At 46.2% G+C, this 17,873-nt stretch overlaps 1 protein-coding gene across 2 annotated transcripts in view; it reads left to right on the forward strand.

Moving 5' to 3' along the window:
- LOC133340435 (cadherin-7-like) overlaps positions 1-14,626 on the forward strand; it is a 124,797-nt gene extending 110,171 nt beyond the window's left edge. The window contains exons 11-13 of one of the 2 annotated variants that reach the window (XM_061548660.1): positions 477-728; positions 6,184-6,412; positions 10,444-14,626. In XM_061548660.1, the coding sequence (XP_061404644.1) occupies positions 477-728; positions 6,184-6,412; positions 10,444-10,810 (848 nt within the window). In that variant the 3' untranslated portion in view covers positions 10,811-14,626. The remainder of the gene's footprint in view (positions 1-476; positions 729-6,183; positions 6,413-10,443) is intronic. The other variant, XM_061548659.1, reaches the window with a different exon arrangement.
- The last annotated feature ends 3,247 nt before the right edge of the window (positions 14,627-17,873 follow it).

Consider the following 17,873-nt stretch of genomic DNA (forward strand, 5'->3'; position numbering starts at 1 on the left):
CTCTCCTTTTCCTGTACAGATCAGAGGTCACGAAAGGATCTCAGGGGTAGCTCTGCAATATCTACTTCTGTGGGCTGTTCTCCAGCACGAAGGGTTGTTCTGCTCTGCGTGAAATCCAAACGGTTACTTCATGCATACGATATTATCGGTTGTCTTGCAATCTTGTTTCCGTTTAGGTTGACACGCTCTACTGCCCATTCGGTACGCTGTTCGATTGTGTCTTTTAAGTTCATTGGCGCTTTGGGATTTGTTTAAATTCTTCCGCGATATGCAAAATCGAGTTGACGCATGATGATTGATGATGACGACCTTCTCGTGACATGATGTCGGCAGCGCAAAAAACCAAGAGCCTTCATTCCCTGGCAGCTTGCCGAGTGACAGCCTCACGATCCTCACCCTAATGCACCCTCAACGCTCACCGTCTCACCTCCCCCCACCTCCGCCACCCCCCCCCCCCCCCCGCCATCCTGCGGCAGACAACACCGCGGGCCTGGTGACGCGGAGGCACGGCTACCGGCGACGGGACGATGGGCCGCACCTCGTGCCGGTGGCGGTCAGCGACGGCGGGAGCCCATCGCTGACGGGCACGGGCACGCTGACGGTGCGCGTGTGCGCGTGCGACGCCGAGGGCGCCGTGCTGTCCTGCACGGCCGAGGCGCTCGCCCTCCCGGCCGGACTCAGCCCCAAGGCCCTGATCGCCATGCTGGCCTGCCTCCTGCTGCTGCTGAGTGAGTGCTGCTTCACGTGCCGCTCGTGCGCAGGAGCCCGCCTGCGGGGTCCAAGATGCAGAGCGCTTGATGCATCAACGCGAGATGCAGAACGCTACTTTCGGAATGCTGCATACCGAACACCGGGATACAGAAAACATTTCACGTCGGCTCCCTTTCATACAGCACCATGCTTGCTGACAGAAGTGAAGCTGTGAGTTGCCTTTGGCAGGTTAATGGGATTCTCATATGTGGAAGTACAACAAGTAGGTTTATAATCTATGGATAGAGCGTAGGAATTTAAATGTTTTTTTTTCCCCACATAAGAGTGGGGTTATTCCGGTACCCCCAGGTTCATCTCACATGCATACAAACAAACATACGCAAATAAACGTACACCTTCAGTGATGTTTGCCATGCATCACCAGCAGGACTCTCCTGAAGATAAGTCTTGAGATTCAGTTGATGTTTACACGCCCGCAAGCGAATAATCCATTATGTACATTAGTTGAATGCGTTCTGGCAATATGACCTCATTCTGAACGATCAATTACAACGACAATAATTTATAATTGCAATAATTCACCTAACATTTTTGTTTCATAATTCACCATTACTTTTTTTTCATAAGTTGTCATACCATTGATACGACGTGATAATTAATCTCATAAAACCCCTCAGATTAATAATACATTGATTCAGAGCCGTACATTTATATTTATACATTTTCTGGAAAACGCCGCTTGTAAAAAAAAATAACAGCCCTTGAGCTATGTCTATGACTCGAAATGAAATCATTTTAAATCACCTATGTGCATTAGGTGTGTTCACAAAATTAAACATTGATGCGGCGTTTCGTGGCAAGAATTAAATGACGTGCGGTATTGAAATGGTCTTCATATGCATCTGACTGTCACAAATGATACTTATACCCGGTCCCCATTTCACTCGAAAATATATTCATCCGGCCATCGCTGTGCATACGGTGCATCATGAGTAACCCTTTTAAAACACGATTTCCAAATTGCTCCAGCTGTTTTCATCCATTGATAACATCCTAGTGCGAGTGATCTTAAACAGTCTGCATTGTGCTGAGCATTGGTTCAGAAATGTTGAACCATGTCACCGACTGACACCGCCAACCCAGACAGAACCTCGACTTCACTTCACGCTCATCGACAAAATGCCAAAGAAACATTGTCAGGGATCTTTGTCGGGCAACCTTTTTTGTGCATTCGTGCCGTCAATGATTGGCCAAAAGCAACACTTTTTTCAGAGTAGTATTCAGGTCTACTCCGGGAAACGTGTTTCCTTGTTTCTGGAAATGTCAGAACATGGAGCTCACGGGATGAAACATTTTGCCTGGAAACGCGTTCAGTCCGCTACAGCCTTTGCATTGACGCGTCTGAGGTGCATGCATTTATTTCTATATATTTTACATTTTATTTTACATTTAGCACCTTTCACTTGTGAGTACGAATTAGCTTGAGCACTTTATGAGGCCATTGTCTCTTTTGTGTGGCCAAGCTCGGTCCTTGTAAAAAAGAAAATCGACACTGCTGAAACCACACCTTTACCGTGACCCAGTTCCACCTCTCAATTGTCAATCCCTGGCAGCTTAACCTCTTAATCGAATCAGGGGGCCTACCCGCACGCTTGCTCTCCGTAGCACGGACGCGGGAAGCGTGCGGTCCGTTGGAGGCCGTGCCGCCCTCGGCGGTTGCCTCAGATTTTGATGGCCGTTGCCAAAGTGCCCCCTTTGAGATTCTTTATATTCCTAACGCTCTGAGGTCGCCATCACAGTCCACGCGCTTTTGTGCCACGGCGATTCACGCAAAACTCCGGTAGTAGCCCTGGGCTTGCTCGGAGATAAAGCACCCCAGTGCCTGGCCACCAACAACAGCAAAAAATACAGAACAGAAATAAAATAAGGATCACGAAAGGAAAATGACTTGGCGGAGAAGGAGATTAAGGACGTTCGCGTGATATGTTACTCCGCTATCGTTTACGCGAAGCGACAGGCGTGCTCTGCTTTCAAAAGTTTCCAACGAAATCTTTTAAAAATGAAACGGCGCTGTGTGGCCCCGGATTGACGGCTGCGAGAGAAGGGGGGGTGGGATGTACGGCGGCGGAGTAGGATTAGTCGTGCTGCTGCTGTAATGGGGAACTAAATTAATACAATCGCAAGCGAAGGTAACTTACCTCGAGCTCATGTTGACACATCCTAAAACATGACCTTTGCCGGCGATGCTGCCCATTGAACTAAGCCTGTAGAGTGTTTAATGGATTTTGGCCTTGAATCTAAATGTTAATTCTTCACTTGCAAACATCCCCTGCACAGCCGTTGATCAATTCAACCATCAACATTTGACTTCAGTTTAATTGTAAATAATACAATAATAATCATAATACTTTACTGCTGTTTATCAAGCTTTTGATGAAGGTCTCCCCACACTGCGTGGTGCCGAGTTGGCCCTTGGGGTTGTTTGACCATACTTCACCATGCCGGCCAGTGCAGGTTAATGAAGGGGGGATTCCGCCAGGATCCATTCATAATCAACGTTTTTGGGTTTAGATCGCGTTTATTTATAAATGAGTCGTAACCCTCCACCACCCGACACGGCCAATCAGTAAAAATGTGTCACGTTGACAAAGACAAATAGTTCACTGCTTTAGCCCACCGGTGTGTTGAAGCGTGAAACCACAACATTTACAATTTGAGTACGACGTTTCGCTGGTAATTGCAACCAGCATCATCGGGCAATTCGCCAGAATGGTGAGGCTCTGCTGTGTCTCCCGTTCTTATATAGAGCAGCAGCAGGGTGACGTCATCATTAACTCATTAACTCATCAGGTGGTCGCGAAAGCCTACGTGTTAAACATCCATTCAGGTATCACTCAATGATCGCTGTGACCAGGAATCGGTGAGCGAACCACTGCAGGACAATACCTTCCTCCTCGGTGGATCAGATTATTATCGTCAATGTCCTTTTGTGCATTGTCAGCGAAAACATTGAAACAAACTCGAGGGTAGCATTTTAATGCGTACGCTTCACACGGCACAAAGTAATGACACTCGAGCATTTATCAGTATCGGGGTTGTGTCATATCAGGGTTATAAAGGGGCTGAAAGGTGAGTCACAGACGTCTGGAATAAATAGCCCTTGCGATCAATATTGACACTGCTATGAGGTATTCATATAGAGGTCAGGGGAAAAACACTAATGATACCGAGATGGGCATTCACTGCTGCTGGTAGCATGCTATTAAATTTCATAATGCACCAGGGTATGGGGCCTCTAAATAATGCATTGCGTATCAAGGAATTCTTGAAATCAGATTTTTTATACACTACCCCTGTATTTTTCTTTGGGATTTTGAGTTTGTTGGTAGGAGGGGATGTTGTGTTGTTGATGGATGGGGGTCACTGGTTTTTCTTGGGGTTTTTTTTTTTTTACAAATAAGGTCACTACTAAAAATCTGGGACCTTCATTTGTGAACAGGTAATGGAATGCTTCCGCACGCAGAGAATATGAACAGGATCCATTCTTTTTCCTCTGGATGAAATTGCTCCAATGCCAAACAAGTCATATTCTTTATATTAAATGTAGACCTGCACAGTTTTTATTTATATGTATGTATGTACTCTATGTATATAGTTATTTTGTGTTGGGCTTTGGCATATAGATGACCCTTTCAACTTCTAACCTTTCACCTTCTGTCTCAACTATCTCAAGGCAATGTGGCATTAATGAGAGTACTAATGCGAAGGATCGTGATGGCGTGGGGAGGCATGCATTCAGCAGTGGATAGACCATGGATTAATGATGTTGAGGCAAAGTACTGATGCCTTGGCTATTTCATTGTTTAATTTATCCTCAACTTGAACATTTCCAAACACCCCATGTTATGTCGGCAACATCTGCAATATTCGTGTTGTGCTCCAGAAGAATATAACATATTTGCTAATAATATATTTTCATCACCACTCTTAAATCATTTTACAAAATGTATTGCTCTTAAATAAGGACACAGGTAAACAAAGAAAATGTATTAAAAATATCAACTTGGATTTTTTTTTTTACAAGCAAGGCGCTGGTATTCCCTCCCGTGAAGTATATCATATGCCACCGTGAAAATAATTATTGACACGCACACTTTAATTTGGCCAAAGTTGCGACATGCGGCGATTACGCGGCCAATATTAAACTCAAATTAGCGTTGGTGAGAGAGTAAAAAAAAAAAGTTAATATCGCAAGCAGATTTTTCTTATATTTTCACAAGGTGGTTTCACACAGCGGTGTCAGTGCGAAAACTAAAACATCCCCCAGGCGTGCAGCTCAGTGGTAGAGCGAGCGGCTCGCAATCGGAAGGTGGTGAGATCACATCCCGGTTTTGGTGCGGGGGGGAGGGAGATTGCTTCTGCCCATCATCCCTCTGGGATGACTAAATTAAGCACCAATTGTGAGAAAGTCAACAGTGGTGGTATGAAGAGACTTGCCATAGGAACGTGGAACTTCCACCACTGACTCAGGGCTGTAAAGAAGAGATGAGCACTGCCAAAAAGCTCAATTGAGCGAGGGGTTAGTTTTTTTTTGGGGGGGTGGGGGGGGGCAGGTGGGTGTAAGTAGAGGCCATGTCTGCTTGTCAGAATGAAGACATCTTCCCAGACTGGTGTCCACGCGGCCCCGAGGGGAGCTGCCAGCATCGATACCAACGTCACCGGGGGGGGGGGGGGGGGGAATGTGCGATGAGCCTTTAGCTGTTGCAACAACGTCGCCGAATCCGTTCACAGTTTAAAGGGAGCCGATACCCAGCAGCGTTCTTTTTTCCATTCTTATTTTTTATTCTTAAACGGTCGCGTTACAGTTCAGGGCTTCACGCATGCCCCCCCCCCCCCGCCCCCCCCCCCCCCCCCCAGGCCAACGCTCTCCCTTGAAGGATTACCGTACTAGGTGAAGATGCGGCCCGGGGTGATGAGATGGTGGCGGTCGTCGCAACGCGGCGTGAGCGCCCGTCGCTAAAATTCTGCGGTGGCGTCGTACGCCGCGGCAGAATTTTAACCACGGAGGAGAGCTTGCTCCTTCTCGCCCCAATTAGGCGGGTGGCTGCTAAAGAGACTGAATTCCTACGCCACAAAGCCAGCCAGCCAGCCCAATGCAAAGGGTTAGATATTAAATAAATAACATGACATTTTTTGTCTAATTTTTTTTTTATACCACCTGAAGTGATTTATACGTAAATTGGATGAATGATAGTGATAAATAATTCATTGTATCTGTTCACACCTATTCCTATCTCTACATATATCTCACTCTCACTTGCTCATTTTCTGTTCTATTTCTTTCTTGAAACGTGCCTGACTGTGCGTGTGTGTGTCTCTGTGTCCGCCCTCCCACTGTCATCACCACCAACGTCATCATCACCACCACCAAAACCACCACAACCACCACTGTCGCCACCGCCGCCGCCGCAGTCATCGTGGTGCTGTGCGTCACGCTGCGCCGGCGCCGCAAGGAGCCGCTCATGGCCGAGTCGGAGGGCGACGTGCGCGAGACGGTGGTGAGCTACGACGACGAGGGCGGCGGAGAAGAGGACACCGAGGCCTTCGACATCGCGGCGCTCAAACGCTCCGAGAACGGCGACGCCAGCGGGCGGCGCGACGTCAAACCCGCCGAGCCTCAGCTGCCTCCCGGGGCGCGACGGTATGTGGGGGGGAGGGGGGGCACGTGCGGTCATCCGCGCGAGCATCGCGTGCAGCGTCGCCGTACTGTCGTCGGAAGTTCTTGTGCTCCTCGCGTCCTCGCGCCGCTCGACTTTGTCACTCCTAATTCCCGTCGTCTCTATTTTCTTTTTTGCCAAACTCGCATGAAACATTGGTCAATTGGAGAATCCTGCTAGTTCTAATCCGCTGCAGCATCGCCAGTGCTGGCTACTTTGCTTAATACACGTTTGGGCCTGTGTTGAGGTAAATCTGGTATAAAACATCGAAAGTGATGTGTAGGTGCTGTCATCATCATTGTCATCAGAATCATCACAAATATCATCATCTGTTACATTCCATGATGGCAGCATATTGTGCCTCTGTGTCTTGACCCACCTCGTATTCAAATCTTGACATTATTCATCCTCCTACAATCGTACAAAGACCAAGTGTGGGCTTATATGAGGAGGGGATCGTTAGGTGGTCAGGTGGCTGGTGGTTGGCCACGTGGTTCATGTTTGAGGTGTCCATTGAGCCTACTGGTTTCAAACTCAGAGTCCTGTGGTTGAACTACATTATTAAGTATAGCCAATGGTCTTAGCCCGGTCACCAACGACTACAGACATTTTTTCAAAATGTAAATTGGTTTTAAGTCTAGATTTGAAGCTTTCGTGACTGCAAGGATTCATACTCTTTTGGGTTTTTCGGTAAAGTCACGTAGGTAAAACAATTAATAAAATAAATGAAAACAACTAAATTAAATCACGACTTTAGCTAAAGTTATTTTGCTGTGCCTTTTTCACACCTGATGAGGGAGGCTTGTGTTGCCTCCGAAACGTCGTGGTTTAATTTAGTTTTCATTTATTTCATTTTATTAATTGTTTTACCTACGTGACTTTACCGAAAAAACCAAAGAGAATAAATTGGTTTTGTTCGCTGAACTCTAATGCTCATTCCAGCACTGAGAAGATAACCTTTTGGTTTGTTTCACGCGAAGATAAACAACGTTTTGCAGAGCATATAAATGGGAGACGTTCTGCCAGCCACGTTTTTTTAATATATAAATGTCCTTATCTTGTGACATTGTGCTGCCGATAGCACAATTGATATATAATTGGGGTGGAAGATAAATTAGGTCAATTACATTGCTGCCGCTTGATTGGTGAAGGTGGAAAGAATGAAACGTGAGTGCTTGTGGATAACTAGTCGGACAAAGTCACTGAAATACCCAAGGGAGCAAGATAAAGCTTTTCACGATTTGAGATTATGGTGATTAAATAGAAACATTTAAAAAGCAGTGGTTGTGAAAATTATATTACAAGCATGAAATCATATTAGCACCTTGTCGAACACGGGTTAATTGTAATCTTAATGGACTATTAGGCAAGATTTAAAAATCACCAAGTCATCACTTTTACAAATACTCCTGGGAAGGTGGTCTGGGCCGGAGATAATGTGAGCCATTGTGGACATTTAAAATTGAAACTGTAACCTCTTATGTTAAATAGAAGTCCATGTGGAAATATTGCGTGCCGTTGCCAACAGGGCATGGGACGATGGGTCGTTTCGCTGATTCAAATCTTGACAGACTCGTTGAATTTGTTCGCATGCAAATCAATTATTTGCAAGTAAAGTAAAAATTTTTATTAATGAAATGCTGATGCTACCTTTTTTTGCTCATTGAGAAAACTAAAAAGTGCAAAGTGTACGTGTGACATTGAGGCATCACACAGATGAGATGGTAAACACTGGACAGATTGGTTATCTTAAACGTAATATGTGTTTTAAAGTAAGGTTTATTAAAAACAGAAGTGAATACGCAAAGGAGAGAAATGTTAGGGGTCAATTGATTGGGGATCACAAGACATCTGGACCATCCTGTACAAACACAGGGGGACGGTTGGTTCAAAGGTCAGAGACCTGATACGACTGAGATCCTGGACTCATTCTGTGGTTCAACCGGGTTCTCAACTGGAGTGAATTCTCAAGTGGGTGGGGTAAGAGTGGTGTTTGGTGAACAATTGCATGTTGTGTATGTATGTACTTATTTTGCACTGGATGTAGCCAACCATAGTAATCAGAAGTGCAGGGGAAGGACAACAAACTATACACAATAAGCAGTTATGACGGAATGAGTTTTCACTCGAGATTTAAAAGTGCATAGCTCCAGTGGCTTCCTAATATCGGAAGGAAGAACGTTCCAGACGGCCGTAGAAGTGCATCTGAAAGCGCGCGATGCAGTGACCGTCTTTGTGCAATGGCCAGCCAAAACGTCACTGTTGCGAGGATGGCCAGAGTTGACGTGATGGTTTATGCTCCTTGACAAGGTGTTGTGGTTCAGCAAGGTATTGTGGTTCATTTATGTGTGTAATGTGTGACTTTATAATGTATTCGTTTGGCAACTGGAAGCCAATGCAGCTCAGCAGTCCGTCATTGCTCACCCAATTACATTCCACTCTAACAATTGCCCATTGTGTGCCTAAAGGCATGATGGATAATTTAAAAACTAAAAAAATTGCCCGCAACACCCCCAAACATTTCCATCCGTAGATCCTCCACATGAAATCGTCATGGTGTGCTCTTTATATATATATGGGACGTTTCATCTCTGCGAACTCTCGTTGGAGATATCGATAAAACACTTGAAGTCACTTGTGTGGGGCATGTACGCCCAACACGATTCACGGAATCCGGCCTGAAGCGTGGCAGAGAAGAGGACCGGTCGGGAGCCAGAGCGGCGCAGCAGGGAGCTGCTGGGGAGCAGGCGTAGGAGAGAGTGGAGGGGGGGGGCAGGACCCGGTGTAAGGGGGAGGCGGTGGTGATGCCCACATTTTGGAGCTACAATCGAACGATTTCAACTATGCAGAGCCGCAACAGTTGTGATGGAAAATCTACCTACTTGGCAGATTTTTACTTTGTCAAGTCAAACACATTACAAAAACCTCACTTGCAAAATTAAGTTTTCATTCATTAAACAAATTAAATGATAATGGTCTAAATACATCATATCTATAATTAAAACTGCGGCTTTATCAACCATGTGTATAGGTTTTTTTATTTAATTTGAACCTTTATTGTTTATATTTCAATTCAAGATCTGAGCATGTCCGTCCGGTGCTTGCCAAGCTGCATTGGCTTCCTGTTGCCAAACAAATTCTTTATAAGGACGCACCCATTACACACAAATTGCTTGCCACAGATGAACCACAATAACTTGATAATCTCGTCAAGGAGAGTAAACCATCACGCGAGCTCCGGTCATCCTCTCAGCGGATTTTGTCCGGCCATCAAACAAAGACGGTCACCGCACCCACACAGATGTGCTTCGGCGGCCGTCTGGAATGCCCTTGCTTCTAACGTGAGCAAGCCACTGGGGCTGTGCACTTTCAAATCTAGATTGAAAACTCATTTATTCCGAATACATTGTTGTGTTTCGTTTATTGTCCTTCCCCTGCACCTCCCATTAGCACGGTTGGCTACGTATGGTGCGAAAGAAGTTCAACATGCATGCATACAATTCGGTATCTGTTTAATTGTATGGTGCACGTGCCTTTGTCCTACTTTGGTTTATTCCGTGTGTGTACGAGGCCTCCACTGTCGGCTACTTTTTAACTCTCAGTTCGAAAGTGGAACAACAGCTAAACGAACCGAACTTTTTGAAAAGTACTTTTAACGGTAATATTATGATGATGATAATAAAAAAAATGTGTCGTTAAATGTGAACGATTCAGAAGATGATTAAAAAAGACGTAATTCGGGTATCCATCAATCGGGGTTCCTCGTGAACAATTAAAACCAAGCAATATAACTCAGGTCATGCCCTCTCAAAAAACTAAACTGGCATTTTGGAAAGGGTATTTGTTTTTTGCAGATTTTTGGTGGATTCATCATACTCGCTCTAGTATTGCTTCCCTAATTACGCCCAGAATGACGATCTTTCACCAAAGCCACAGCAGTGCCGTTTATGTGTTTTATTATGTTGTATTAGTTTAATGTATGAGTTCCATTCTCTCTTGCCTGGGTGGCACGCAGGGTGTGGGATGACCGCATCAGCCCCGGGTTCGTGCTCGGCGTGGCCGGAGCTCCGTCTTCCGGCTCGGGATCTGGAGGCATCGCCAGTGGGGCTGGCGGCGACATGGGCGGCTTCCTGCTCGACATGCTGCGCAGGGCCGACGGCGACCCGCAGGCACCGCCCTACGACTCCCTGCAGGCCTTTGCCTACGAAGGCCAGGGCTCTCTGGCCGGCTCGCTCTCCTCGCTCGAGTCGCGCGCCTCTTCCTCGGGCGCCGGGGCCGACCCGGACGCCGACCACTGCTACGACTACTTGGCCAACTGGGGGCCTCGCTTCGGCAAGCTCGCCGGCCTGTACGCCACGGTCGAGGGCAAGGCCGAGGATTGACGGCGCCGCCGCAGAAGACGCCATCGCGGTGCGAACCGGCCGCCGCCGGTCCGTGGAGGTTTTTTTGGTGCCAGGTGGAAAAAGCGCGTCGCTGCTCGCGTTTTAGCACCGTTGTGTTTCAGCGCTGGATACTGTACCGATTTGTATTAAAACGAGAGGGGAAAAATGGACGCAAAAAAAATACAAGAACAATGGACGGAAACGTCTGAAAAATACTGAAGATAAAAAAAAAATGAGAAAAAGTAACAAAGTAATAATTCTTGAAGAAAAACGTACGGTTTGTATTTTATCTTTTAGGTTTCGGAAGTGCAGTGAGCATTTACTCATTTAAATTCGGGAAGTGAAGTGACAGTATTTGAAACTACTGCATTTGGAGGGTGAACAGTTGCTGCATTTTGCAAGTTAACGATCCAGCATATGAGGCCAAGAAGATTCGACATTTCCCACCCAAGTGAGAAGAAGAAAATTGTGAAACGGCTGGAAGAACGATGAGGAAACCTCTTTAGATAGTCACCGGGAGACAACCCACCACGGAGGGAACGGCAGAAGAGTAATCTGAACTAGCGGATGGAAAAATAAAATGAGGCATGTATGTATTTACAAAATGGGGAACCAGGTGTAGTGAACCACGAAAAGTTTTACCAATGCTGAAATTAACGTGAGGACTCCCATGGAGTTAATTTTGAATCCGAGAGTTGGAGCAAGTTTGAGCGACTGTTCACTAAAGGACCCTTTGTAATTAGTTTGTGGGATTGATGGTCCTCATATATTCATGTTTTGAATACAATGTAGGTGAACATTAAAAGGAAAATGCCTGTAGTTCTTGCTCAAAAAACTTTATTTTTTATTTTAGCTTCTTTTTTCATGTTTAACTGACTACCCTTGTACAATTTGAATGTTCTAAGAAACGCCCTGACTTCTTGGAAACGAAAACAAGATTTGGATCTGTAGCTCAGACTTTCACTACCTGCGGGGTGGAAGACGAACATTACCTTGTATTGGCCGATCTAAAAAAAAAGACCTTAGTCAAAGGGAAATTAATGAAAGTCAAATGCTTGCATTATTCCAGGTGTGAGTGAGCTTAGCATTTTCCCAGTTAAAAGTATGAATTGCATGTTTTACAATCACACGTACTCTGTGCCTCAGCGCACAAGGCCACCGCTGTATCTGTGTCGTCATATTTTAGACATTTACGTTTTTAGCATTGCAGTATTATTATTGCGACATTATTACCACATGTCACCTTGGAGCAGTTTGGTCAATGCGATTCCGGCGTTCATTGAGAAATTGGAAATTTGGTTAAAAGGGGTTCCAGACATGGAAAGCAGTCGAGGAACAGACATTTCGGCAGGCACGGCATACAATGCCCTATTCATGTGAACAATAACGGCATAAGCACTATGATGATGATAATAATAATAATAATGCATTGTTGTCATTATTTTGTGTTGTTTCCTTTTTTTACATTCATAATATGTGTGAAGCCTGATATTATGTATGCGTCTCGTTCTATCGCTGACCTCTCGAACACAATCGTGTCTTCACTTTTGTGCAGACAAGTCACTGCATCTTTTAGTCTTTATGAAAATGTAACATGTTTTTTTTACTTAGGTGCATACTTATCAATAGCTATCCTAATGTAGAGTGTATTACCTTAAGGACCTTTTTCAAATGTTTAATATTAAAAACGTATTTATGATTGCATATTGTCATCATGTTAAAGCCATAACCATGATTTGTGCCTCCGCTAAACTTTTAAGAACACCTAATTAGGGCTGGACGGTTCATCAACTTGTCAATTGTTCATGGTCGCGAGTCATTCTCCACGTTGTTGTTGTTTGGACGATGGAACTTGCAGCCGTTGCGCCCTCCACCTTGTGAGACGGGTGACACGGGAGCAAAGTTAGCGGACCGGTAGAGCGTTGAGCGTTTTGTTTTCTTTCGACCATGACACTAGAGACCGAAGCGCCAGCCCTTTTCACGCATAGCAAGTTTCCATTGTGACAGTGTGGTTACCGCAGAGGGGGCGGGGGAGCAGACAAGCCTGTCCGTCCCAGTGTGACGTGAATACGCCTCCCGGGAGAGTGCAGCATGGTGGCAGAGACTGCACAAAAACAGCTGAAATGAAGTGGGTCAAAAAAAATGTACGACAAAAATCTTAATTGGCATGGAGCTAAGGCGTCACGGTTTCTGGGCCACTTCCTGAACATTGAGATCCGGGAGCTCTCAACGGACGGAAAGCCACAGCCATGCAACTGGCGGAGCTGCCATGGGTATGCATCGGCGCTCTATGCTTGCACGAGCTGCCAGTAATGCCCGCTAGCGTTACGTCGGGGCGGGCGAGGATAAGCCTGCTAATTGGAATCGGAGGGAGTTGTACTCCTCGTCCAGCCTACTTGCGCTTGGGTGGAGGAGGTGGGGTGGGCATGCAGTTTTAGGGGGGCAAAAGGCGAGGCTTGCTTCGCGACCCTCGCCGGGAAATATGCCGCGCCAAAAACGGTGTGCCAACCAGCCAGATTCGTGCCCGATCTTGGCCCCCCCCCAGTGCCAACCCGTGTGACCGTGATGTCACCGTGGTTGGCGTCCATGTCGAGCCAATGCTAGGTCGTGCCACAGAGGGTTAAAAAAAACCTTTTTGGAATATTGATGTTTGAAATATTGACGATGATGGAATATTGATGTGTGCAGACCGTAGGTTTGAGCCGCGTGGTACCGACGAGATGAATAGCAACGTGTTCGCTGGAGCGCTCCGGTGAGTTCTCGGGCTTCACCGCGTGTTGCTTGGCACGGTCTCCCGGCGTGGAGCGAACAAGGGACAAACTGTGCCGCTCAACGTGCAGTGCAACCCAAAAACCGGTCGTGCAGCTGAGCAGCGCAACAGAGAAAACCCTGCACGGCAGCAGCAGTAGCGTGTGCTGTGTGCATGAGCAATGTTGGTTCATGATGGACTTGAAAGACTAAACACTGTCCAACATCATGAAGAGAGAAAGAATCCTGTTTTTTTTTTTGCAACATCCTCCCAACAACAAAAAGGCTGTTCTCCCCGCCCCCCCCTACAAGTGTTTCAGCCTTCCCACACTTAATATTTCACGTGGGGTATTAACCTCAGTGCCCCAATTAAATCACCGCTATAGTGCAGCACCACCGACGGGTTTGGCGAAGTTTTATCTGTATGTCTAAATCATTCAAGAAAAACACGAGTTGTTTTTTTTCTCTCTCTCCACTGGGGGCTGGACATCCCTGTAAGCAACATATGCATCTTAGTGGATCTATCCACAATAAATATGCTTTAAATGAATAAAGCAAGATGTTTAGTGTTTTCCTATCATTCCACCTACAAAGGAGTACCAAACAAATGTGTAATCACATTGTGTGCTGTTTCTAATTGCAACGCCTTGCATGGGCTAATTGGGGCGCCACGGTGTTTTGTAAAAGTTGCTTTAATTTGCTGTTTTAAGTGCGGCCGTGTGGCTTGTGGGACTACCCATTTCACCATCACGACTGGGCTAGAAGCTCTGCTTTGCCTGAGCCTTGGGGTGGATTTGTAACGCAACAAAATTGCACGCAGCTCTTAGTCCGCAAAGAAACCAGGGCTCGGGGGTTCACAGTAGAGTTTGTAAGGCACGCAAAAAAAGTAACGACACCACAAGGGACGAACGTAACGTGAAGATCGCATGACGGCAGGCAACGATTTGGCTGAATGCAAGAACAGCATCTTAATACATTTTGATTTAAAGCTTTCGTGACTGCAGGGATTCATATTATTGGTTCTTTCGGTAAAGTCACGTAAAAGAGAAATAAAAAATATATAAAACAATTAAAATTCTCACGACGTTTTGACTGCAACACAAGCAATCATCATCTGGTGTGAAATCACAGCGAGAATTTTTTTTCCAAATTTCTTGATGATGATTGCTTGTGTTGCAGTCGAAACGTCGTGAGAATTTTAATTGTTTTATATTTTTATTTTTTTATTATTTCCCTTCTACGTGACTTTACCGAAAGAACAAAGAATAGCATATTCATAGTTGAGACTCCGTGTCCCCCCACCCCCTCCTGTATGATTGCCTACGAGTCTGTTGAACGGATCACATTCATTTGAAGCGTTGATTCCTTGAAACTTAGCGGCACCCCCTGCGTGTTCCCGCACACATGGCCCTTGTACGTGCGCGCGAATTGCACACCCACGTTGATCGTTGTAGGGAAGCGAGTGTGCACCCATCATGGCCCTCAGCCCACATCCCAGTGATCGTGTAGAAACGACGACGAAGAAGCAGAAGAACCTATAACGCTGTGGCTCAACTTCAATGCGGTGCTCTCGTCTGGGAGGATGTTGGGTGACGCAGGTAGCGTCACGGCTCGATTCCACTGGGCCAGTGGAGACTCCACACTGGCCGGCCACATTGGGCAGGAGGAGTTTGACAATTTGCCGCAGTGGTAAGAGGCAAAAGGCACTGGGGCCTGCCCTCCCGGTGCACTGATCTGAAAACCCCGGGCCACCCCAAAAACAATGCACGATAGCGGGCATCGAGGCGGCAGCGGTGCTGCGTTTCCTTGGCGGCGTTTGCCGGTCCAGCCCTGTGCTGCTCGTCGCCATTTGGTTCTGTATCGCGGTCGCAATGCTGCTACCGTGCATTGACAGCCGACGTCGTGACGCCACGGAGCCGAGGGCTGATTTCAACGAGACGAGTGTTGATAAACACAAATAAATACGGTATCAGATGTTTCTGTGCGCTTCGCGATTTAGTTACCCATTGCCGGGTGCTTGCCCTATTGACAGCGTGAGAGAGAGAAAGGACGTGCCCATCATTTTCTCAGCAGTTGTCTGCGTTGCAATTAAATCCAGATGATCGCGACTTTTGCTGTAGCAAAAGAAAATGGAGAAACAACCTCAGCTTGAACTGCATTCGGCACTGCGCTTTCGAATCGGCCGTTGGTCACGTCAGGTTTTCTGCGTTAAATCTTGATTTGACGCTTTCGTGACTGCAGTAATCCATACTCTTTGGTTCTTTCGGTAAAGTCAGTAGGTATAAAAATAATAGATCACGACTTGCTGTGATTGTCCCACCTGGTGACAATCGCTTGTGTTGCGATCGAAACGTCGTGATCTATTCTTTTTCTGCGTTCAGTTTTCGGTGGCTCGCGTCCGTGCCCCCCCCCCGCCTCCCGCCCACTCCCCGAAGCTTTCCTGCTTTGTGCACGAGCGTATGGGCAGGCACGCATTGTTACGAGCACGCCGGAGCTTTTGACGAAATGAGTAGTGAAAAGAGGAAAAATTTGGGAGAAAATAAATTGACCTGTCAAACTAAACCTTGTGCTCACTGCTGGGCGAGGCTGAGCAAGCGGTATTAACTGGGGGTGATGGAGCATCTTGGGAGTGATGGGAAGTGATGGGACGTCTTGGGAGTGATGGAGTATCTTGGGAGTGATGGGAAGTGATGGGACGTCTTGGGAGTGATGGGAAGTGATGGGACGTCTTGGGAGTGATGGGAGTGATTGGGACATTTAGGGAGTGGTGGGAGTTGTGGGGCATCTTGGGGCGTCTTGTGTGCTTTGTGCATCTCCTTCGTGCAGCGCAACACTGCTTAGTGCATGCCGAGCGATGCCACCTACATACGGGGAAAATTTCGAAGACAAGAAACCGACAGCTCTGTGTACATTACACGGTTTTTCATTACATTTGAAAAAAAAGTACATGGTTTTGCATTGGGTGAGGCTGTAGTTCAGTGTTCTAATATATAGTGGAATTCAATTTAACTTTGAGAGTAGTTTTCAGGGCACATAGTGCATGTGTATTGAATTTACAAAAGAGAAAATGCTGTTTACTGCTTAGGGGCTCGAGTTATTTTGTTCATCTGAGCGGGGGAGATTCATTGGGGAGGGTGGTGGGAGGGTTGCGGGGGAGGTGGGGGGTGCGGCAAGGGCACTGAACCAATGATTCCAGGGGGAAATCGGAGATGAGATTGGGAAGGGGAGCAAAGCGAGGAGTGGCGTTGGGGTCGTAAAAAAAAATATATAAAGAAATAAAAAAACACCAGCAGGGAATCGGCACGTGAAATAAATACATTTTTAATAAAGCAGGCAAAGTGAGAATAATAACGGTGTGCAGTCATAATAAAATAAAGAAACCCCAAACAAAACAAGTGGATGATCAAAAAGTAGGAAGCTTTCATGTATCCAGTTTGATTTAAATCCAAAACATCACGGCCAAGGAGTCTGGCGAATGTGTTTGGAGCCAAAGAAACCACTGAACGCCCATCACAATCACACGGGAGAATGGACGATCAGTCCCCGCTGCGGTAAATGGAAGGGTAGGTACATCATTTACCGTGGTCAGCTGGTGCTGTGGAAACCACTATTTTAGTTTTTTTTCTCTCTTTCTTTTTTCGTTGTTTTTTTTGTAATAATATCGATACCTGTGATTATTTATACACTCAAATAAAAAAGCTGCATTTGCACCAAAAAAAACATTTTCATGGAGCGTACTTTTGATTTCGTTGCAGCCATGCTTTTGTCTAATATGCTGTTTGTGTATTTTTTAAGCCATGCTTATTTACATACACGTGTTCAACTTAATGCACGTTCCCAGTGTCGCCTTGCGTATCCGTGACGGCGAGGCAAGTGTGTGCGCGCGTGTGTGTTTATACATTTCATGGGGAGCGGTTAGCACGCTGCGCTTTGAACTCGCCCGCCAAAGTTCAATTCTCGCTTACGGCCAACACCAGCGACGATTATCTGAACCAGTCCAGGGCCTCCTCTTGGTCGACTGAGTCTCAAATTAGTAGCTGGAGTGGTGTGTAAACATCAACACGAGGGAGACAAAGGCGGCCGGGTGTGGTGCTAGCCACCCACCCCTTTCGCGTGGCGTGCTGATCTTGGCACGTGCTAGCTAACAGCAATTTCCACAAAAGCCCGCTCTGTCTTTCGATTTAAAGCTTTCGTGACTGCAGGGATTCATCTTCTTGGTTCTTTCGGTAAAGTCACGTAGAAGGGAAATAATAAAAGAATAAAAATAAAACATGATAAAATACAATTCTCACGACGTTTCGGCCACAACGCAAGC

This window comes from Lethenteron reissneri, chromosome 9 (genome assembly GCF_015708825.2).
Source record: "Lethenteron reissneri isolate LAM-NWPU_2019-01 chromosome 9, ASM1570882v1, whole genome shotgun sequence".
Lineage (NCBI taxonomy): Eukaryota > Metazoa > Chordata > Hyperoartia > Petromyzontiformes > Petromyzontidae > Lethenteron > Lethenteron reissneri.